The following is a 25172-nucleotide window of genomic DNA, read 5'->3' as shown; positions in this document are numbered from 1 at the left end:
GAAACTAATCCTACAGCCCCCCTCCTCAACCCTGAAAGTTAATGATCAGTGCGAAGAATTTGACTGTGCTTGCATTTAGAACCAAAAATACCTAGTGACTGAAGTCTCAGCCTTTTTAATCTTACATAATCTTTGTAACCCACCTGACAGTGTGTGAAAAATTTATGTTTATTTTCCAATGTTATTTACCAACCTGTTCTATAAAGCACGCAAATGATGTGAGTAATTTTTGTACTAAAGTATACAGAGGTTTCTATTCAAAACGTACTTTCCATAAAAACAAAGTGACCAACTGCCTCCACTCCCCTCCCCCCAAATATGTTGGATCATTAAGCTAAATTACAGTCATTTATGATTTTAGCACACAACTTTTTTTTTCTCTTCTGATTTCAGCAGTTCTGAACTTTTCATTCGGCATTTTCTTCATTGTGCTTCGATTGAAATACTAACATGCTAAATATTACTGTTTCTGGGTAAAATAACTGAGCTATTAAAAGTGAAAGCATGAATTTATATTGAGCTATGGTTTATTCTCAGATATAATCTAAACAGCTTCCCTTTAATATATACAGCTTTTAATATAACACTAATGACATTCTTGTGCTCTTCCTAGTATTAACATTTTTCACTATGTGCCCAAATTAGATCATCATAACAGGTCAAGTGCCTGCCAGCTCTGCCCCCCCCCCCCCAATCTGATGTTTTGCACTTGCAATTCAATGATTTCACTTATTTATATTCTCTGCTGCTCATGTATCGCCATAAGTGTGCAATATCGGCCTTGTGCAAATTTTACTTCAAAACAATTTAAACTATATTATATTGTAAATCTGTTCTTTTTCAGAATAGCAGTCTTCTGTGGTTAATATACAATGATGAGCCAGTTAATGGTACTTCATCTTTAGATCTAGGACACACAAAAGGAGTTGTTGTGGCAAATATGGATGGTGGATTTTGGCTCGTTCACAGTGTTCCTAAGTTCCCTAATGTTCCTTGCACATCACAGATGTATGGGTACCCTGCAACAGGACTTCACTATGGGCAGAGTTTCTTCTGCATTAGTATGGCTGCCAAATCCCTGGATATTGTGGGTATGAAAGTTAGTACAATTTTTTCATCTTTTGAGGAGTTTAGGATTCTTCATTATAAACCCTGAATACTTGCACATGCAGCTTCGTGCAAGACTGCTATTTCTGTTACACAGTTTAAAGCATCGTGATCTAGGCAGTGAACAGCATGTCATTGGATTTCTACCATTCAGCAGTGCCAATCTTACTTCCAATCATGGCTTAAATCAATATGAAAGTATACTGGAATTTTTTTTTTGGAAAAGCTTTCATTACTTGTTATAATAAGTTCTCTGCATTTGGTCTTAATTCTCCCAAGGAATTTCACTTCAAAAGATTAAGCCAATTCCACCTATTAGCAATAAAATGATGCTTTTCCCTCTTCTGAGTGAATGTTATGTTTATCAAGCAAAACTTAGTGAAACCCTCTTTCATTTTACAGAATAAAGCAATGTTATAAATATTTTCTATCTGTTTCTTGGACCATTTAAGAAAATTTCATATGGTTTGACAGATGTTCATTTTTTGTTTTGTTTCTCTAATAATACAAATGTTTACTTTAAGCATCTGCTACAGAGTGCAGCACAACCATCAATGAAAATGTTTAGGATATATATCGTCTATCAAATGGACAAGTCATTCACGTGTCTTCTGAAATTCTTAAACAGTAATACCAACACAACAAATGCAATAATAATTTGCTAAAAAAATGGTACAAATAGTGCCTTTTGAATAGAGAGAAATTAGGTGATAAGTTAACTAACCAAAGAACACATTCATTACACACTGAAGGTTTGTTCTTCAAACTATGTACATTAGTATTTACTGACTTAAGTATCATCTTATGACACTAACATGACCCCACGATGTTGCCAATAATTAGAAACAAAGATCATTCAAAAAATATATGGGAGTTTATCCATGTGGTGTTGTAACATACAACTTGACCTATATTATTGCTGCAGTATTTATCAGTTTGTCATTGAATGGAGAAACTTGGGAGTTCCCATATAAATCTGTGGAACCTCATTACCCTTGCATTTCTTGTCATCTAAATTGTCCAAATCTTGCCAGACTGCAGCACTGAAATTAGTAAAAATGTTAAATCCTTGATCATTATCTGATTCTCTTTCTTGTAGGAGAACAGCTATTGTACAATGAACCAGAACTCTACAGTGCACAGATACCTTTTAATTTAAAGGATGTATATCCAAATTTATCACTCGCATCTCAGAAAAAATGGATAGAAGCTGCACCTTGGTTCCACATAGCTACACTTACATCCACAAAAGGAGATTCCTTTTGGTCTTTTGCAAAATCACACCACTTTGGGGAAGGTAAATATAAGGAAGAGTAATAGCAGTGGTTCTTTTACATATTTCTCCCATATATTGCCATGAGCTATGGACGTACTTTACAGATTTGTATGCAGACCTGGTGGCTCCTAATCTGAAATCTGACCTCTTTGTTGAATCGTGGCAGAATGGTGAAGGAAAACTTCCATCGGAGTGCCAGTCAGACTTCATGTAAGTTCAAATGAAAGTTTACACTCTTAACTAGAATTTTACTGTGCCATTAAAATACTCCTTCCTTCAACAGTGTTGAGAACATTGCAGCTGTAACATGCAACACTGGAAAATCACAAGTGGCTGAATTCCATTCAAGTAAGGATCATTCAAAGTGGACAGTTACAAGTAACAGCAGCAATCCATGGGTCTGCATTGGTGATATAAATAGAATGGCAAGTACAATGATGCAGTGCATTTTTGTTGCTTTAGAGGGAATGTCTCATTAGCTTATTTATGTACATGATCTTCATTTAAATATAGTATTGGTTTTTGTATTTTTTAGGTAATTTTCATGCACACAGTTCAGTCACTCTTGTGATAATTATTACACCTGATTACTACATTTAGTCAAATGTTACAGGAGTCTCAAAAGAAGAGAGGGGGTGGCACTGTGTGCACGTCCAACAAAGATTTATGGATTGCTTACAGAAGTACTGTACAATCTGTTGATTCCTGCCCAGTGGCAGAAGATTTTAACAACAAAGCCTCTTACATGGAGAAACAAGCAACTGTGTATTTATTGTTATTTATATTCATTTATAACATCGTGATATAAATGCAATGAAATTACTGACAGTATTAATATCATGAGATTTGGCCACACATCTCATTAATTAATAAAAATTAATTTCTTACAAAATTTAATGCTGTATTCAATTATACAATGCACTGTGTTGAGAATTTATAATACTTAAATCACAAGTTGCAGTTTATTTACAGATTTGGTACTAATTCTCACAAACTTTGGATCACTTCTTCTTTGGTTTCAACATGAAATATAATATAACAAGACCAACACCAGCATATGTAGCCTTTGCTACCTGAAAACAAAAAGGAAAAGTTATCAGTTTAGAATGCCTCACATGAGTCATTCCAATAACATCCCACAATTTCTTCTCACAACAAGAGTTAAATTTGATGAAAAAGTCAACATTTAATTTACATGTACTATTTTTCTAATTAGTCTCCTCCACCTTCTATGACCTTACATGAGTATGTATTATTCCATTTGTAAAAAGCTCTTGCCCCGTGCTCATTCAATCACACTTCAGAGAATCCATAAGTGGCTCAAGTACAGTGCCAGGTTTGACCTTTAGGGTCGATTAGGCAATTTTGTGATGTGTTCAAGTTCCGAGACTTGTTTGGGAATAAGATTTAATTTGGACCCTTTTCATACAAAAACTGTTAATAGGGATAAAGATGAATATTCAACAAGAGTCATTGGCTTTGACCAGTGATGTAGACAACATGTGACAAATGCCATAAACATGGCAACTATAACACAATACCAGTGATGGTTTTTTTCAAATGGTCTAAGCTTCAGACCAGGCTATCACCACAACCATGATTTTTTTCTTCTTTCACATTAACAAAACTGAAGATATGCACTGAACGGTAATATTGCAGAAACCATAAACATTTCAAATATTCTTTTCGATCTGTAAACAGTTTTTGATTCTGTTTAGAATCTTTACATATGCCACTGACTTCTTGGCTGACCCTTTGGGCAACACTTGAATGAGAATGTCAATATCCCAAAAGACAGCTGTCATGACACAGCAGAGGGAGCTGCCTTGTATTTCTTTGTTTTAGGTGATTGCGGATGGTGCCACTCCAATGACTGCCTTTTTGTTGCTTGCTAAAGGTGATGCATACAGGTTTTTTCACCTGTAATGATCTGTGACAAAGGCCTCTCCACTGGTCTCAAAGTTCCGATGTAAGGCTTTTCTCTGAATAAAGTTCCACAAATCCGCAGAACAGACCACATCTTGGGCACACCTTTGAATACCCAAGAGTTTCAATCATTGCACACAGACTTCAAAATGCTAACTGACTGCTGAGTAATGCACCAGTCTGCACAAATAATGACATTCACGCGATTCACCATAGCTTCGAGCAGTGGCTGTGACACGACATCAGAAACATGGCCGATCGTAAAGCTTAGTTTATGTGCGTCCTGATACTGTAAACCTCTTTACCCACTGCACAATAGCACCCCTATCACCTACATCACTACCACACAGTGCACAGAAACAATTCTGGATGTTCACCAGGCTGTGCTTTTATGCAACCAAGAATTCAATTACAGCATGTTGCTTGTACTAAGTGTCTTGCATCAACATTTCAATGTATCACTACTGCTTTGCCATCTGTATGAATTGTTTTGAAACCTCACATGTGAATGAAAAACAAACTTTAAGTAAGTAAAATATATTAACTGTAATATAAATTTGGGCAATCTTTTCTTGCACAACCCTCATATTTAATGACAAAATTTCATCAATAGTGTTCACAGTACAAAAATAATTTTTGCAGGCCAAGGATGAAAATGAATAACCTTTCAGTGGAACAATCACTGGAAATACCTGCATCAATTCTATCCAAAAAAAGTGTGTCAAGTATTGCAGTAGCTGCAAGTCCTGTCCAATGGATAACATTTTAAAATAATAAAAAATAGCACAGGATGGAAAGCCCTTTAACCCTTTCATGGGCAATGAGAAGCTCCAATCTCATTCTTGAAAACATTTTAGAGCTCTGTAGGAATGCGCCCCCCCCCCCCCCCCCCGCCTCTCTCACACAACTGATGCAATCCACCAGATGCTTATTTTGCTGTTACTTCTGAGTTGGTTTATACAGAAACTTATGGCAATGGTTTGCTGGAGTTTAGAACCTGTTCCTGAAGTGGATGCTACTGTAAATGTATTTAGATCATAAGCTCCATAAACTGACACCTCTTAAAGAGATGAAGCATGGAACATGCAAGCCTTTTAACCTTTGCAAGGTTTGGTATTTGTCCATTTCCACTAATGGTTACCCTATTAATTGTGCAGTTTAAATTAGGAAATCTGAAGACTTTTCACTATGGACATGTGTTGCACTAAAATTATGATTCATACATTCCACAAAAAATCAATCAATTTGTTTCCCCTTGCTGCACTTTTTAAGCAGCGATAATTTATATACAATAATATTCATGTAATTAACACACTTTGAAGTATTAAATATTTTACAACTTCTTATTTATGAAACTCAATAAAATGAGATTCCAATGCCGACTTAAAAACACAGAACTCCTAGCATTTGCTCAATTTTTCCAGGTGAAATTTGATTCCCTCAGAAATCTAAACACATTCAGGAAATAAATATGGTTGAACTGAGTGATCCTCACTGGGCATCATACACTGTCACCAAATGGCTACAATCAACACAATGAACGAACAGCAGCATACAACAGAGAAGACACACACACTAAGTGCAGTTTAGTCTAACACTATACAGAGAAGAAACTAGAGTGTCAGGTATTCTGAGGATAATCTTAGATCACTCTTTTGAGAACATATCACAGTAGTTTAACTTAACTGTGAATGGAATGAATTTATGTTGTGAAGGATCTGAATGAAGTCTACATTTCTATGACTTGCTGTTTTTAACAGTGACAGTAACTAGATTCCTTCTTCCATGGGTAACACTAAGAATAATTTAAATTTAACAATTTAATATTATAAAGTAAAATAAATGTGTGTCCACAAATTTCACTGTGTAAAAACTTACTTTTCATTATTATACATCTTAAATGATACTGTACAAATCTTTCAAATGAACATTTTGTATTCATTAAGAATCTAAATGTTACAAATACAGATTGAGTACATGGTATGTAAATTTAAGAAATTTTTAGAATTGAACCTCAGCTGAAGACAAATCCACCTTAAGCTTCCTATATTGTGCTTAAAGCTGCACACAGAAGAAACAATGCAGACAAGATATTCTCCCATGAAAGAGCTGGAAATTTTATGACTGGTTGTATTTTCCAGCTTAAAGTTTGCCCACTGCATTAAAATTTTTAACAAAAATTATCTGAACACTATCTAGTTTAAGTAAAACTACAGCAGTTAGCCATGCAAGAGCTATGGTGCAAGTGTTACCAAGACACACCCCCTCCATCACATGTTTAATATAGCAGCAGTAGACATTAGGTAACAATTTGCAAAGGTCATCCAAGCCAAAATTTACTACCACTGCTTAAGACAATAATGGTATGTAAATATTCAATATGGTGAAACACCTGAAAATTGATTCAAAAGAGAAAATCCCGTTGGGCCAAAAATCTGTGTGCAAGACATGATTTACTGGCAGTGAACAAGAAAAAATTCTACCTTTTCACTCCTCAGCAAATAATGGAAAATTATGAAGAAAGAATGAGTGGATATAAGTTATGAGTTAAGTGGGCATCAACTAAAAATATGGAAGGGAAATGGAGACCATGACGTACTGAATTTGTCCTCGAGACACATTTGGGTGATGAAATTTGTAGTGCATGGGAAAAGGCAGTGATCAGGTATAGGACACGAGTCACATGCACATCTTAACTTCTAATATACAGCTACTGCAAATTTTAGACTTTAGTCTCAGAACTAATTTTCAACCAGAAGTTTTAACTGTTTACCACAATATATCACTCATGCTACAGCATACTTATCACTTGCTTATGTTCTACCCATGAATTAACATACCAAACCTACATAGAAGGCTTCAGGAAATCTAACTGTAAACTGAACCACCTACTCAAGGCCCTTAAAGATGGTGAACTACTGAACAAATTCGACTTGGCAAAAAAAATTTAAATTCTTAAACATGTCCTGAAACTGCTAGCAAATCTTGCCAGAAGTACGTCTAGCATTAACTGCTATGAACTGCTGCGCAATGTTTTTAACGTTTTAATGTGTGCTATTATCTACAAACTATTTTTAGCTTTTCAAATGGGCAATAAATTAACATCGTTACAGAGAATCACAAATATCGTGATGAAGCGCACCTACCCAGATAATATTACTGAGAATTAGAAATAACCTTCAAAACAAATGTTACTCACATTTGCCCTCCCGGTATTCGTAGTTGAATTGAAATATTTCGACAGACCTTTTAACTGGCCCTCTTCTACTTTGGCGTCTCCTGCCATAGCTTGCGAAATATTATGATGGGTATTACCCTAAGCAAACAAAAACTGCGCCCTTTTTTCCCTTGTACTTTACTTGCCGGTCTCGCTAGCACGGGCACGGGAAAATGGAACCAATTCCAAAGCACTTCATGCACAGAAACACACAACCCTCTATGCAGCGACAGATGTGCTGCATATGAGCACTGGAGGCGTTCAATAACGAAAGCCAGTCCACGCGTTAGGATTTGCCTGCGGTAAAACGTTTACATGCATTAATTCGCGGCATACCTGACATGTTCACCCAACCCAGTTTCAACAAACTTCCGGTTCGCCATCTTCGTCCAGTCATTTGGTCGTATGAATAAAACGAAGAATACTCAAAATTTCGGAAAAAGTTCTTAGGTTTGCATGAATTAAGCAAATTGTAGATTCGCATTATTCATCCGAGAATGTTCTCAGTGTGAGTAAAAGGGTGGAAGAAGTTGCTTAAAACAAAAAATTTCTTCAATTTCATGTGAATAAAACTAGAGGAGCTTCTCAGAAGTGCAGAACAATCACTGTATTTTGAAATGAGCTCTGTAGCATACTTCAAGCGGCGTAAGTTCTCTTGTGGTTACTTTTTACGGAGGTTTTATTAGTAAAACTGAGAATATTTCTGTTGCTTGGAAGGCAAAAAAGATGCAATTAGGCCGAGAAGTGCTGAAGAGAGAAACTGTCGAAGTTCATACGGGTTTAAAAATAAAAACGTTATTTATCTGGCGAACTTTCTTCCCGAAAATAACGAGATTCAAACGAGATTACAATCAGAACGTTTTGGTTGCTACATAACAGACCCAAGTTTTTAGATTGATGTACAAGAAGACTTAGGTATACACCAGACAACTGTGCCACTGACAATTTCAAATGGTCTTCATCAGGTTTTCCGACAGCAGAAATCTTATATTATGTTCCGTTAGGAATAAGTAAACCGATCAGAAAAATTAATAACTGGTTTATTACAAACTTAGCGATCTGCTTCTCGTAGCGAACGGCACGAACGACCGCTTGTGTACTTGACACGTAAGCGGACCATTACGCATCGTATTTAACCAAAATTGTCTCGAGTTAGAAAACTATGAGAGAGTTCTGGTTTGGAGTACATTGAAATGTCACGTAATCTTAAAATTTCGTTCACATATTGTTGTCGCCCAACTTCAATACCAGAAAAGTATCCCGCATGTCGAAAATTCGGTGACATCGGATGAGAACGCATTTATGTATACTATCTGTAGTCGTATTAATAATTTGTTGCCGCACATAAAAATTAAAATCCAATCGTAGTGCCTCTCTTCCAGAACACGCGGATGCCAGTTCCATACCACTACACTGAATAGTTTGCCTTTTCCCATGAGAATCTTCTCAAGAGAATGTTATCTTTCTCATTCATACGACACAATGGGTCGTATGAATAAAAAACACAACATTCTCCGGAAAAGATTCTCAGAGCGAAAGAACATTCTCTGAGAGAATTCTCAATTTCTTGTGAATAAAAAACTCGAAGCCTTCTCCCTGACAATGGAGTTCCTTATCACTACCTCCCCTCCTTCTTGAGAAGGTTCTTGTTCTGTGTCGTTTTCCGTGTCCTCCACAGAACGCACCCTTAATGTTACATTTCATGCAACTCGCTCAAATAGGCGAACTATTCAGTGAAGAGATGTGGAATTGGCATCAGTGTGTTCTGGAAGAGATGCACTACGTTTTGAATTTAATTTTATGTGTGGCTACAAGTTATTAAGACGGTTACGGATAATATACATAAATGCATTTTCTTGTCATGTTACCGAATTTTCGACAAGTGGGAAACTGTTTTGCTATTGAAATTAGGTGATAACATCATGCAAACAAAATCTTAAGATTACATGAAATTTTAATCTATTCCAAACCGGAGCAGCAATGAAGTAATACATTTAAAGTTAATGCATAGTGTAACAGTTTTTCAGGCATGTTAATGTTTATGGCGTCATATCTCCTGTATTGTGAGTCATACAATAATATAATTTTGCAGGTACTTTTAGCGGTATTTGTGAATACTGTCTGCAAAATGTGTCCTGAATGCAGTCAGTAGTAAAGAAGTAATAAATTAAAACGTCACGCTTGATGCGACAGGTTTATTGCAAGACACCGAAAAGCTCCCCTTCAACCCCCCCCCCTCCCCCAACTCAGATGATACAGTTGCTGAACAGTTCAAAGAAATAAAAATTATACGATTATTGTTGGTGGTGACTTCAGTCTAACCTCGGTACGTTGACGAAAATACATGTTTAAAAGTCGGTGGTACACATTAGATGTCGACCGAAATCGTACTGAATGCGTTTGCATAAAATCATTTAGAATAATTAGTTCAGGAGATAAACCAATAGTAAATGGTTGCAAAAACATACTCGACGTTTTAGTAAGAAATTACCCTGAACATCATGATGGATACAGGCATTAGTGACCACAAGGTTGTAGTAGCGAGATTGACTACCGTAACATCAAAACCCAAAATGAAAAATACATCTATTTCTTTTTAAAAAAGATAAAAATTCGCCTGACCCTTTCCTAAGAAACAAGTCACCGCAATGGAGAGTAGGGCAGATGTGCTTTAAATTCAAGCAATATCGACAACAATTGAGAGATATGTACACAATAAATCAATAAGAGATGGTACTGATCCCCCATTGTACACTTAACAGGTCGGTGCGCAGTTGCAGAAGCAACGACAAAAGCATGCCAAACATAAAAGAAAGCAAAACCTCCAAGATTTTCAAAGTTTTGCAGGAGCTCGAAATTTAGAGCGAACTTCAATGCAAATTGTTTTTAATAGTTTACTCAACGAAACTCTGTGTCGAAATCTGGCTGACAATCCAAAGAGACTAAGGTCGCATGTAAAGTACACCAGTGGCAAGATGCTGTCAATACCCTCATTTCGTGATAACAGTGATGATGTTACTGATGACAATGCCACAAAAGTAGAGTTAAAAAACACAGTTTTCCGAAATTTATTCCCAATAGAAGGGCAAGTGAATATGCCAGAATTCGAATCAAGAACAATTGCTAATATGGGTGACTCAGAAGTAGATATTCCCAGTGTAATTAAGCAGCTTAAATCATTTAACAAAGGTGAGGCCTCTGGTCCAGATTTTATATAAGTTAAGTACTTTCAGAGTATGATGATTCAATAGCTCCATACTTAGCAATTATTTACAAACACTCGCTGGTCGAAAGATCTATACCTAAAGAGTGGAAGGCTGCATGTCACACCAGTTCCCAAGAAAGGAAATAGGGATTATCCGATGACTTACGGGCGCATATCACTAACGTCGATTTCCAGTAGGATTTTGGAACATATACTGTGCTCGAACATGATGAATTATCTAGAAGAGAACGATTTATTGACAAACAAACAACATGGATTCAGAAAATATCGCTCTTGTGAAACACAACTAGCTTTCTATTCCCACGAAGTAATGGTTGCTATCTACAGGGATGTCAAATTGATTCCATATTTTTAGATTTCCAGAAGGATTTTGAAACTGTTCCTCACAAGCAACTTCCATGCCCCTGGAGTACCATCTAAGTTGTGCAACTCGATATGTGATTCGCTGTCAGAAAGCTTACAGTTCATAGTAACTAACAGAAAGTCATCGAGTAAAACAAGTAATACTTGGCATTTCCCAACGAAGTGTTATACGCCCTCTGCTGTAATAGGGCAAAGAGAGCACGAGCACAATTTGTTAGTACGGGTTGCCTACATCAGGGGCAAGTATGCAGCCAGGGATAAACCTATTGTTCAGTTTGGAAATTTGTGGTAAGATTCTATGGGGCCAAACTGCTGAGGTCATCGGTCCCTAGACTTACACACTACTTAACACTTTCGCTGCGGTGCAGGCTCGCAACTCTCCAGTGCGGCCCGGCAACTTGCGACTGTGCGCCGGTAACACTCCGAAACGGCAGGTACCGCTCGTAGCCGACGCTCCTAGGCACACCTGAGCTACAGGCTGACGTCAAGGCCTTGTAAGATCTGTAGGATCATGTTCTATTCTGACTTAATGATGACACCTTAGATGCATTACTTCAAATAAGCTTCGACTGTATTGTGGTCATGTCTTAAAGTCTGTTTGCTGTCTGACACCTGTAGGGGTCACAGTCGTCATTAAAATGATCGTGATTTGTTGATAATGTAACACAAAGTACAGTTCAAACAAGCAACAAATCCACTGCATTCAGGAAAGATATGGATTCGATGTATATCTTAATGCAATATTTATTACGCTTGCTTTTTATATATTGTATAAATGACAATCTTCCCCTCCAAAGAATCATTGATTCATCTATTGATAAGTCTCTTCCCGAGTAATACATTTGAGACATTCTCGAGTTAAAATAATCCAATACAGGTCGTATCTCATATAAACGGTCGTCTGGTTTCGGGTTTCCTGGAAGAGGATTTTTTGAAAAATGCAGAGAGCGTAATATGATCAAATACCGGTCTCTGCTTACACTCATCGCTATTCCTCTATTCACAAACAGCGGTTCTTTCTTCCAGTAGTCTTGTAATCGCGGATATTTAACGTTACCCACATGTAACGAAACACCCAGGAAAACTAGTAATTCGCCTATACTTAGAGGTTTCCATTTGCATATCCTAGAGCCCTCTTTTGTATTTTATCTCAGCAGTATGTTGACTGCGTCATCGTTAGTTTCGTCAACTACAAGTTGCAACACTTCGTCTGTTACCAAAAACCTGAAGAAATCCATAAGAGAATTGCCAGCAGGATGAATTTGCAAAACGTTTTCCTTCGTAAATGGGTGATATTGCATATTATGTGGTTCTTTATGCCAGGACTCACCCGGATTATCTCCGTGTGACAGGTCGGGCTCCTTTTCGTCGTCTATTTCCACACAATCGTCGTGATACATATCGTCAGATTCAGAACTGTCACGAAACAGATTCGAAAGCTATGCTTCCATGCTATCATCACTCTGCAATTCTTCTGCAGCCTCTAAATGACAATCTCTGTGGAATGCCTCGTCCTCACTACACAGAAAGTCACTGTCGTCTAGTACACTAAGCAACTGTTCTTCTGTCAGTTTAGCACTTTTCCTGCTCCTTTTCACTTTGGAAGGTCCAGGTGTTGATTCTGTTGCTGCCATTACGAACAATATATGTTCGATAACTGACCACACAAAACAAAAGTTTACACGCTTTGATGCTAGCTTATAAGCGTCAGTCGCAGCGAAAGTGTTAAACTAACTTACGCTAAGGACAACACACACACACCCATGCTTGAGGGAGGACTCGAACCTCCGATGCAGGGAGCCGCGTGGGCAGTGACAACGCACTACAGACCGCGCGGCTACCCTGCGTGGCCACATTCTCTTTTGATTGACAGACTGTGACCCTTATGGGATAATCCTTCCGTTTGATTGACAAGTCCTCAAACTATTGTTCCCCCACCTCTTCCTCCAAGCCCTCAGGAAACCTCCAACCCTCCCCCTCGCTGATACAAGTACACTTTTGGGCCTGAGTTATTTGAATAGCTCATCCCACTCTATCGATTTGATTGACTACTTAATTAAATTGATCAATTAATTAATTAACTCCTCCCTCTGGTAAACCCACCAACCCTCCCCTGCCGCCTCCCCCTCCACTACATGGAAACTGGCGGTACTGTGGCGATGAGGAAGGCTCTCATGACAGGAAATTCAATTACAAAAGCAGAGGGCATACTGTTTATTTATTAAAAAAAACAGTTTGCAACAGCTAGATTTCTCTTGATCATCATTCTCCGCTGTTTGGGAAGATGCAGATCTTGTAAAGAAGTAATTAAATTGATATATTTTTTCTTCTCATCACACAAGGGATACCATCAAGAAACACCCATTGCACGTAATTACGCTGTTAAAAAATCGTTCGATCGCGAAGCATTTGCCGTCCACTGGACAGTGAGAGCTTGAGAAGTGGCTGCGCCACACACAGGTGTCCGCTAGGGGCTCTGCAACTGACAGACCGGATATCATGCTAATGTCTGAACAAATGCATCCAAGAACTTCCTGTCGAAACACGTGCTCTTTCTCTGTTTTTCCTCGTATCCTGCTGGGCCTGAATGCGCCGTCAGTTGCGGTTGGTTAATCAAATACCCGTTTTATTCACAGGAATACCCCCAATGCCACACTTGAACACGGACTCTAAACAGATCGTGGCACACTTGTGAAACCTTCCCCAAGACACTTAGCGCGCTTTTGAGGGAAATATCCTTGCCATTGAGCACGAGCTGTTTCAGGAGTTGCGAAATCCAACTTAATATGTATCTAAATTTATTTTCAAACAGATCATTGCACAGTAGTATGCGTTAATTTTTCCGATGTTTACTGCCACATGCGAACATGGAAGCTAAAAGATCGCGGCACTCTTGTATAACCACCCTGAGACACTTCACACGCTTTTGTGGGAAACAGATCCCGAAATCGATATCAGATGCATTATCTGAATTTACATGCCAAAACGATGATATCGGGAAGCCAAAATAAATAGCTCTGTAACTCTACAAACAGGACGCTCACCACTTTGCGAGTTCTAGCTGCTTGTTTGAAGGCACTGCCAGAGAGGGAGAGAAAAATTTCTGAGTCCTACTGCAGCTGCGGTGTTTGTCACATACTGAAACAGTCAGTGGCCTTAGTTCATATTTTCTGCTGCTGCTGGAGTCAGGGATGTTATTTTTCCTTACTATTCGAAGCATACACTGGTATCTAAGCACAGGCGGGAAAACAACAATTGCACAAACAGAATTCGAAGCACTGTCCTACAGACGAGAGAAATGGTTTGTAAAGGATAAGCCAGACAGCAGGAGATTTTACTTTATTATATGAGCTTTCAAACGGTAACTTCATTTTTCTTGTTATGGCCAAGCAACGGCTGGCAGTGTTAGCTGCCTGTAAATTCTTTCATCCCACGGTCTAGTAACAGGAAGTCAACACCGAGGAAGGGCACCTTGGACACGCGCCTATCTATTTTGCTGACGAGGTAACGCCGCCCCAGGCGTCGCTTAGCAGGCAACGCTGTGTAAAGTTCCATGCCGAACGCACGGTTTGCTCGGTCCTGACCAATCAGGGTGGAGGAAGCCGCGTGGTGCATCGAATATACCCGGCCGCCCGTCGCCGGCCCCGCTCTCTTGTATTCTTGCTCACCCGCGAGTCGGATGCGCGCCCCGTAGCATTGAACATCGCCCGCTTTTCCCGGTGCTGCGGCACTGTGGACTTAGTTTTGGCAGACGACAACTTTCGGTAGCTTCGCGAACAATGTTTCGCCAAACTCTAAGCTCTGACTCACCCTCACCTCCCTAGCCCTATGTACCCCTTTCAACATGCTTTAGCCAATAAATGGCCTTTCTCTAAAAATAATCCTAATCATTCCATAACGCCCGCCGCCTGCCTATACGCTCGACCTGTACAGGTTGAAATATTTGGTGAATTTTCGGTGTCCTACAGCTGTTGGTCTGGAGATGCTCCAAAGTCACAATGACGGATGAGGGACAGCGTCCCTTCGCTCCCAGCCTCAGGCAGTGTTGGCTTCGGTCAAACAGCTTGAGGCTGTTGCCAATGGGCATCACTGTGGGGGTCCGGATGGAGGTTTGTCGGGGACGGCCAGCTCGTCCCACACATCCCCCGATCGGACTAGGACTGTGGTTGCCCGGGATACTGCCCGCATTGAGGCTGATCCCTCACCTGTGGTAGAGTGGGAGGTCGTCTCAAGGTGTGGCAGGGGGCGAAAGACATTCTGGAGGGCTGAAGGGAAGGCCTCTCCAGTTTGTCTGACGAACCAGTTTCAGGCTCTGTCTCAGGCTGATACTGATCATCGGCCTGACATGGCTGCTTGTCCTGTTCCAGAGGTTGCCCCTCAGTCTGCAAGATCCGGGCGGTCGCAGAGGGTGGGCTTACTGGTAGTTGGGAGCTCTTACGTCAGGCGCGTAATGCGGCCCCTTAGGGATATGGCAGCAAGAGAGGGGAGGAAAACCAATGTGCACTCCACATGCACACCGGGGGGAGTCATTCCAGATGTGGAAAGGGTCCTTGCGGATGCCATGAAGGGTACAGGGTGCACCCATCTGCAGGTTGTCGCTCATGTCGGCACCAATGATGTGTGTCGCTATGGATCGGAGGAAATCCTCTCTGGCTTCCGGCGGCTATCTGATTTGGTGAAGACTGCCAGTCTCGCTAGCGGGATGAAAGCAGAGCTCACCATCTGCATCGTCGACAGGACTGAATGCGGACCTTTGGTACAGAGCCAAGTGGAGGATCTGAATCAGAGGCTGAGACGGTTCTGCTACCGTGTGGGCTGCACATTCCTCAACTTGCGCCATAGGGTGGTGGGGTTTCGGGTTCCGGTGGATAGGTCAGGAGCCCACTACACGCAACAAGCGGCTACACGAGTAGCAGGGGTTGGGTGGCGTGGGCTGGGCGGTTTTTTTAGGTTAGATGGCCTCGGACAAGTACAGAAAGGGCAACAGCCTCAAAGGGTGCGGGACAAAGTCAGGACATGCGGAGACCAAGCAGCAATCGGTATTGTAATTGTAAACTGTCGAAGCTGCGTTGGTAAAGTACCGGAACTTCAAGCGCTGATAGAAAGCACCAAAGCTGAAATCGTTATAGGTACAGAAAGCTGGCTGAAGCCAGAGATAAATTCTGCCGAAATTTTTACAAAGGTGCAGACGGTGTTTAGAAAGGATAGATTGCATGCAACCGGTGGTGGAGTGTTCGTCGCTGTTAGCAGCAGTTTATCCTGTAGTGAAGTAGAAGTGGATAGTTCCTGTGAATTATTATGGGTGGAGGTTACTCTCAACAACCGAGCTAGGTTAATAATTAGCTCCTTTTACCGACCTCCCGACTCAGCAGCTTTAGTAGCAGAACAACTGAGAGAAAATTTGGAATACATTTCACATAAATTTTCTCAGCGTGTTATGGTCTTAGGTGGAGATTTCAATTTACCAGATATAGACTGGGACACTCAGATGTTTAGGATGGGTGGTAGGGACAGAGCATCGAGTGACATTATACTGAGTGCACTATCCGAAAATTACCTCGAGCAATTAAACAGAGAACCGACTCGTGGAGATAACATCTTGGACCTAATGATAACAAACAGACCCGAACTTTTCGACTCTGTATGTGCAGAACAGGGAATCCGTGATCATAAGGCCGTTGCAGCATCCCTGAATAGGGAAGTTAATAGGAATATAAAAAAAGGGTGGAAGGTTTATCTGTTTAGAAAGAGTAATAGAAGGCAGAATTCAGACTACCTAACAGATGAAAACGAAAATCTCTGTTCCGACACTGACAATGTTGAGTGATTATGGACAAAGTTCAAGTCAATCGTAAAATGCGTTTTAGACAGGTACGTGCCGAGTAAAACTGTGAGGGACGGGAAAAACCCACCGTGGTACAACAACAAAGTTAGGAAACTACTGCAAAAGCAAAGAGAGCTTCACTCCAAGTTTAAACGCAGCCAAAACTTCTCAGACAAACAGAAGCTAAACGATGTCAAAGTTAGCGTAAGGATGGCTATGCATGAAGCGTTCAGTGAATTCGAAAGTAAAATTCTATGTACCGACTTGACAGAAAATCCTAGGAAGTTCTGGTGTTACGTTAAATCAGTAAGTGGCTCGAAACAACATATCCAGACACTCTGGGATGATGATGGCATTGAAACAGAGGATGACACGCGTAAAGCTGAAATACTAAACTCCTTTTTCCAAAGCTGTTTCACAGAGGAAGACCGCACTGCAGTTCCTTCTCTAAATCCTCGCACAAACGAAAAAATGGCTGACATCGAAATAAGTGTCCAAGGAATAGAAAAGCAATTGGAATCACTCAACAGAGGAAAGTCCACTGGACCTGACGGGATACCAATTCGATTCTACACAGAGTACGCTAAACAACTAGCCCCCCTTCTAACAGCCGTGTACCGCAAGTCTCTAGACGAACGGAAGGTTCCAAATGATTGGAAAAGAGCACAGGTAGTCCCAGTCTTCAAGAAGGGTCGTCGAGCAGATGCGCAAAACTATAGACCTATATCTCTGACGTCGAGCTGCTGTAGAATTTTAGAACATGTTTTTTTCTCGAGTATCATGTCCTTTTTAGAAACCCAGAATCTACTCTGTAGGAATCAACATGGATTCCTGAAACAGCGATCGTGTGAGACCCAACTCGCTTTATTTGTTCATGAGACCCAGAAAATATTAGATACAGGCTCCCAGGTAGATGCTATTTTTCTTGACTTCCGGAAGGCGTTCGATACAGTTCCGCACTGTCGCCTGATAAACAAAGTAAGAGCCTACGGAATATCAGACCAGCTGTGTGGTTGGATTGAATAGTTTTTAGCAAACAGAACACAGCATGTTTTTATCAATGGAGAGACGTCTACAGACGTTGAAGTAACCTCTGGCGTGCCACAGGGGAGTGTTATGGGACCATTGCTTTTCACAATATATATAAATGACCTAGTAGATAGTGTCGGAAGTTCCATGCGGCTTTTCGCGGATGATGCTGTAGTATACAGAGAAGTTGCAGCATTAGAAAATTGTAGCGAAATGCAGGAAGATCTGCAGTGGATAGGCACTTGATGCAGGGAGTGGCAACTGACCCTTAACATAGTCAAATGTAATGTATTGCGAATACATAGAAAGAAGGATCCTTTATTGTATGATTATATGATAGCGGAACAAACACTGGTAGCAGTTACTTCTGTAAAATATCTGGGAGTATGCGTGCGGAACGATTTGAAGTGGAATTATCACATAAAATTAATTCTTGGTAAGGCGGGTACCAGGTTGGGATTCATTGGGAGAGCCTTTAGAAAATGTAGTCCATCAACAAAGGAGGTGGCTTACAAAACACTCGTTCGACCTATACTTGAGTATTGCTCATCAGTGTGGGATCCGTACCGGATCGGGTTGACGGAGGAGATAGAGAAGATCCAAAGAAGAGCGGCGCGTTTCGTCACAGGGTTATTTGGTAACCGTAATAGCGTTACGGAGATGTTTAACAAACTCAAGTGGCAAACTCTGCAAGAGAGGCGCTCTGCATCGCGGCATAGCTTGCTCGCCAGGTTTCGAGAGGGTTGCTTCCCCCTACTTATACCTCCCGAGTAGATCACGAATGTAAAATTAGAGAGATTAGAGCGCGCACGGAGGCTTTCAGACAGTCGTTCTTCCCGCGAACCATACGCGACTGGAACAGGAAAGGGAGGTAATGACAGTGGCACGTCAAGTGCCCTCCGCCACACACTGTTGGGTGGCTTGCGGAGTATAAATGTAGATGTAGATGTCCAGCCAGATGTGGATGGCCAGTTTGGATGTGTCTCTGAACACTCGAACAAAGAAGACATCACACTATTTACAGAACTTTCCGCAGATACTTTTCTGCCCCATCTAATCGAACCAGTCTGTAGAGGCTCCTTTACCCACAAAAAGGATGTCTTGTGGATGAATGGAGCATTCTGATTGGCTCTTACTGAATTAATGTGCGAAACTGCTGCTGCTGCCGCCTTTTTTCTCTGCAGACGAGACTTTCAGTGGCAAAAGGATTTAGTATCGCCATATTGCACTGATAGCTAAACCCTACAGAAGTGGTTTACAGATCATGAAATATGGAAAGTCATTTACTCAATTGCGCTGCCGTGATACTGTCGAGGAAAGCTTGAATTTTTCTGTGAGAAACTCACCGCCAACTTTCTGCTTCTGGAAGTGTGGGAGCACTGCTCGCCATTCTTATCTGCACACGAGACTTTCAATGGCAAAACTATTTTGTAAATATCGCCATATTGCAGTGACAGTTAAACCCTTCAGAAGTGGTCTACAGATCATAAAATACGGAAAGACATTTCCTCAATTCCACTGCTCTGCTACTGTCGAGAATAGCTTGAATATTTCAGCGTGAAACCGGGCTATGTCACCACATACCATATCGATGTAGGATCATGCGCCATACAAAACCATCACTTTTGTATCCTGAATATAGCTATCGACCATCAGAGTCAGGTACATATATCGCGAAGAGAGATAGCATAAGTACATACACTATATATACTCCTTGCAGCACTAGATATTTCCTATGAGGTCGCTTGGTCATCCATCGCAGCCAATGGTCATGATTCAACTGCCCCCACACACATGCTAGCCAGACACGGGACCAGAGAGCCCTCCACGGACATCAGTCAATCTCCAAACTGTTGTACAAAGGCATTACTGTTTCTGGATCCGACGTGTCTGCTTGCTTGCTTTCTGCACCCAGCTGCAAACTCTGGGATTACAACAACATATGTATTTTCACACCATTTGCCAGAATATCATATCATTTACGCGATAGTTCCCGATAGCACATAGCAATGCCGCTTGCACAGCAGTATCGCTTGCACAGTATAATTCCAAAGGTAAAGACTGGAAATTATATTTCTAGAAACCCAAAACTTTGGCAAGGTGCAGCAAGACGGAACGTGTTGCAAACCACTGTGTAACTGGAAACTTAGCTTACCTGCGAAGATCTTTACATGAAAGCTCGAAATAGTTGAGGGTACTGATTTTTCCAATCACGAATACCGATATCAGTGATATAACAGATTCCAAATCATCCTGCTACTTTGCAGTATCAACTAAGGTGTTTCGTATGTCTAGAGAATCAGCAGAAGTCTTGAGGCGTAGCGTCGTATAACGATCCTGCCTTGGAGGCGGTTAAGTGGGAGATGTGTCTAAGAGCTGGATAGTGACAGATGGTGACGCGAGACTGGACGCGCACGTAGTTTATGTATCAGCCGATAGAGGACAATATGGGATAGGGGGACTGTGATTTTAGTTTCGATTGTGTCCACTAGAGTGCACTAAAGTAATACAATGTTTTCATAAACTATTCTAGTATTTTCATAAAGTGTTATTATGTCTTTTTGTGTAGGTAAAATGTTATAAATGTGTCTTAGCAGTATGAATGATGCGTGAGTGTGGTTTAAGGTAAATAAAATATGAAGATAATTGTTTGAGGAGTTATGTAGTAGGATTTAGTGTGGGAACATTTCGAAGAAGTATGGATATGGACAAAGGGGATTTTTGTAGAATAGTTTTGTAAAGTAAGTTTATGGTAAAGGGAAAATTAATTCAGGTATAAATAACAATAGTAAATAACTTTATGCATAAACAAAACTTCAGCATATTAGATAATTACGTCGATAAAAAGTGCAGTCGTGAGGTTTACTATTTTGCGATTGGTTATGGATGAAAAGCGCGAACTGACGCGGGAGAATGTTGTTTTGCTATTGGCCGTTAAGTAAAGTGACCAATGGTAAAGCAACACTGTCCGCGCGCCTTTCTCTGCTGGTAGAGAAGACTTGGAGTATTCGAGACAAGAGTCAGAGCCGAGCTATGAATCAGATAGAATGTGTGTAGTTGTAGTTCCGATGGAAACGATAAGTTGCCAGATCTAGCAGCGTTTCATACTTCAAAAGTGTTGGAAAGTGACGGCATAATTATTCCGATGTGTGTGTAGAAATTTCGGAATTTTTAAGTGAATTTTGTGACGAAAAAGACATATGTTCCGCGTGGCGTATTGAGCAGGTCTGTGGCTAAAAATTGTGTTTGCATTAGGTGCCTACAGACTAAATATTTGGCGAGCATTCTCAATCAAAAACAATCAGTATTTTTGTAGCTATTACGTTTTCGGGAAATGCAACACCATAAACTTGCTAACGTGTGTGAAAGGGATTGTGATTGACTGTGTTAAGACTAGCACAGGCTTGGCAGTGATACTTGTTCACCTAAGTTTCAGAATATATTGACTGTGTTAAGACTAGCACGGGCTTGGCAGTGATACTTGTTCACCTAAGTTTCAGAATATATTAATTGAGAACAAAATTTCCAAACCTTCATTTGTGTGAAAACTTTCTCCCGAAACGTAGATTAGTGACTTAAATTGCAGCCTGGTTCACGTCGCATTACAGTAGGTTTCACTCGGCTTTCCTCTTGATGATCTGCTGAGACAATGTTCACAGGTAGGTGCAGGTCCGTCGTAAAGCGACGGAAAGAACCGCACCGCCGCAGTCTCTTCCAGCTGTCTTTCACCATCTAGATGCACACAACACACACACCACAATCGATGTTCTCACAACCAAATAACGATGGGATAATTGCAGAAGCAGTCAACTGGACAATTTAGTTGGGAGGGAAGAGTGGTCCAGCACAGACACACGTCCGAATTTAATCTTCTCAAATTTCCACAGAGAACACACACGATCACCAAGGCTGCCCAACACATACGGAATAGAAGTTCCGTATTCAGCCATCTAGAGGACGACACGGTTAGGTCAGCTACATTCCTGCACCCCAGCTGCGCCCTCTGTTCAGACAGCTCCCACCTTACGTCAGAAACAATCGTTACAACAGGCCACTGTCACTGTGCGCCCCGCACCACAGACAGAATCGGTCTAGCAAACCAGCCACATATATTTTATCATTGTACTTACAATTAAATATTCAGGTAGCAACCTCAATCTGACGATATTTGACAATGAGCGAAGTATGGGAAATACATCCTCCTGATGGCTGGGGCTCTGGAAGTATAAATATATGTACCATTCTTACGACTGCACTTAATTTTCCACATAAAAGATGTTTCATTCTCCTGACGGCTATCGCAGTTTTCCATGTCAAATCCATACCTTCCTTACGACAGGACAAAGCCATTTTATTTGCAAATGTCGGAACACACACATACTTTGTAACCCCCTGATCACAGAGAATCTATCACACGTCCCCTATGAGTAAGTACAGTTCTTTGCCAATAACTAAATACTGGTGATATCAAACAATTAGAGATGGGCAAACTGAAACACCTAACTATTGCGAAACAAATGAAACAGTACAATGTAATATTTCGAAACGCTGTTTCGAAACGGTGATACAGTTTGTGTCTTATAATAGTATAGGCCTTCACATTATATAATCTTGAGTGTCTACTGCATAAGTATTTTCATAAAAACACAAATGAGGTGCGAGAACGCCAATCATATCGCAGAAAGTGTGAAACTTTCACTTAGGCGTCTTTGCAGTTCCATATTTCGTGTAGCAGCAAATGCACTGCTTTCGTGTCATATGACTTGCATACTTTCCAATTCGCCGAGGTCAGACTTAATATGTTTGACATAACAGATTTTGCCAAACTCGTTTCCCTGAATTCTAGTGCATAATTTTGATAGGTTTTATGAGTGATAATCTGTATGTGCTCTTGAAAAGGCATATCATGAGATATAATTTATTGAGATAACATCCTGGAAGCGAGGCACTGAATTAACATTTATAAGTATGCCACTCACACTTTTACTACCCGCAGTTAAATTTTCCATTGTTTGTCACACAGAGCAGGATGCAAAGTGACTGATGCACACAGATCAAAAAATTACCGTAACAGACTGGAGGATATAGCGCAATGGTCAAGTATGGCAGTTTCTCATCAGACAGTCACAAGTTAGCTGGATACATCTCATAGTAAGTACACTTGATAGAATAGGAAAACATTTCAAGGTAACTGAAATGCAGAGATTCGTATGTTTCTATGAAGTATAAAATCCAGACGAAAATTTAAAGCAGTTCCTACAGTGTAATGCCTTTGTGGTACCTGTATCATGGCAGATCTGCCTCTACACCACTTATAGTTCTTGCTAAAGAAGTTTGTTTGAGGTACAGGTACATGGAGTTCCCTCAAGTACTCAAAGCAAGCAGATGTATTACCATTTTATTATACACTTGCCCAGGAAATCAGAGATGAAATTACGTTGTTGTAGAAATGCAATTTTTATCACATCATCTGAACGCCAAAAACAAGAGTATCGAAGTACAATTGTTGATTTGCCTGAGAATTTTTTTATCATACACAAGTATCAAGATGCCTATAGAGTAATAACCAAACACAGCACATTTACAAAAATATACACAAAAACATATACATACACAAATCAGATAATTATTCTCAAACACATAAATGAATAAATAACATACTGAAAAAATTAAACTCACTGAATGGTGGGCAAAAACGTGTCTTCTGTGTGCAACAAATTTGAGAATAATGTTCTTGTAAGGTAGCTACATGCACAGTTTAGCGGACTAACCAAAATACAATCAAATATAAATTCAGTGCACTCTGTCCAGAGAAGAACAAAATCAATTGAAATTTTCCTGTTTCATTTCTGAGTAGATCTGCTGTACCTATTCTAAGTTGTAGTTTAGAAATATCATTTTTGATACTTTTTCGTTTGAAAGACGGGATCGTCTGTCTGTTATTGTTTGCCCCTGCTTTGAAAATATGCGCTCACATGGAACAGAGGTGGCCATAATACAAAGACGTCGTTTCATTATTTCAAACAGTGTAGGAAACAACACATGATTTTCTTTCCACCACAGCAATGGATCTTGTGATCTGTGTATCAGTGGCATCTTCATATACACTCCTGGAAATTGAAAAAAGAACACATTGACACCGGTGTGTCAGACCCACCATACTTGCTCCGGACACTGCGAGAGGGCTGTACAAGCAATGATCACACGCACGGCACAGCGGACACACCAGGAACCGCGGTGTTGGCCGTCGAATGGCGCTAGCTGCGCAGCATTTGTGCACCGCCGCCGTCAGTGTCAGCCAGTTTGCCGTGGCATACGGAGCTCCATCGCAGTCTCTAACACTGGTAGCATGCCGCGACAGCGTGGACGTGAACCGTATGTGCAGTTGACGGACTTTGAGCGAGGGCGTATAGTGGGCATGCGGGAGGCCGGGTGGACGTACCGCCGAATTGCTCAACACGTGGGGCGTGAGGTCTCCCCAGTACATCGATGTTGTCGCCAGTGGTCGGCGGAAGGTGCACGTGCCAGTCGACCTGGGACCGGATCGCAGCGACATACGGATGCACGCCAAGACCGTAGGATCCTACGCAGTGCCGTAGGGGACCGCACCGCCACTTCCCAGCAAATTAGGGACACTGTTGCTCCTGGGGTATCGGCGAGGACCATTCGCAACCGTCTCCATGAAGCTGGGCTGGATGAAGCGTCGTCTCACGCGGTCTGCACGTCCAGCACGAACGCTGGTCCAACTGAGGCGCCAGGTGGAAATGGCATGGCAAGCCGTTCCACAGGACTACATCCAGCATCTCTACGATCGTCTCCATGGTAGAATAGCAGCCTGCATTGCTGCGAAAGGTGGATATACACTGTACTAGTGCCGACATTGTGCATGCTCTTTTGCCTGTGTCTATGTGCCTGTGGTTCTGTCAGTGTGATCATGTGATGTATCTGACCCCAGGAATGTGTCAATAAAGTTTCTCCTTCCTGGGACAATGAATTCACGGTGTTCTTATTTCAATTTCCAGGAGTGTATTTATCAAGCTCGACTATACTTGCAGCACGTGGATTGTCTACACTTTGGATCAAGCCACCTACAGCTTGGTCAAAATCTTGCCAAATGTTGCCACAGCTAGAAGTGAATGTGCTCACCTCAACTGGTTTGGCTGGTGGCGGATTTTCTGTAGAACACCGAGTGGGTTTCTGTCGT

At 40.9% G+C, this 25172-nt stretch overlaps 2 protein-coding genes across 4 annotated transcripts in view; one reads left to right on the top strand and one right to left on the bottom strand.

The window, feature by feature from the left end:
* The window catches only part of LOC126298605 (plancitoxin-1-like), a 35421-nt gene extending 28466 nt beyond the window's left edge, over positions 1 to 6955 (top strand). The window contains exons 3-7 of one of the 3 annotated variants that reach the window (XM_049990003.1): positions 845 to 1091; positions 2207 to 2404; positions 2488 to 2593; positions 2667 to 2808; positions 2997 to 6955. In XM_049990003.1, the coding sequence (XP_049845960.1) occupies positions 845 to 1091; positions 2207 to 2404; positions 2488 to 2593; positions 2667 to 2808; positions 2997 to 3191 (888 nt within the window). In that variant the 3' untranslated portion in view covers positions 3192 to 6955. Of the gene's footprint in view, positions 1 to 844; positions 1092 to 2206; positions 2405 to 2487; positions 2594 to 2666 lie in introns of all 3 variants that reach the window. The other 2 variants (XM_049990004.1, XM_049990005.1) reach the window with 2 other exon arrangements.
* LOC126298606 (ATP synthase membrane subunit K, mitochondrial-like) lies at positions 3260 to 7744 on the bottom strand. The gene is made up of 2 exons (XM_049990006.1): positions 7509 to 7744; positions 3260 to 3456 (listed from the first exon to the last, which is right to left on the bottom strand). The coding sequence occupies exons 1-2, from the start codon at positions 7593 to 7595 to the stop codon at positions 3385 to 3387; spliced, it is 159 nt and encodes a 52-aa protein (XP_049845963.1). The 5' UTR covers positions 7596 to 7744; the 3' UTR covers positions 3260 to 3384.
* Between the last annotated feature and the right edge of the window lie 17428 nt (positions 7745 to 25172).

Source organism: Schistocerca gregaria, chromosome X (genome assembly GCF_023897955.1).
Source record: "Schistocerca gregaria isolate iqSchGreg1 chromosome X, iqSchGreg1.2, whole genome shotgun sequence".
Lineage (NCBI taxonomy): Eukaryota > Metazoa > Arthropoda > Insecta > Orthoptera > Acrididae > Schistocerca > Schistocerca gregaria.
The sequence above is the reverse complement of the archived record's forward strand: the minus strand, read 5'-3'. Positions and strand labels throughout refer to the sequence as shown.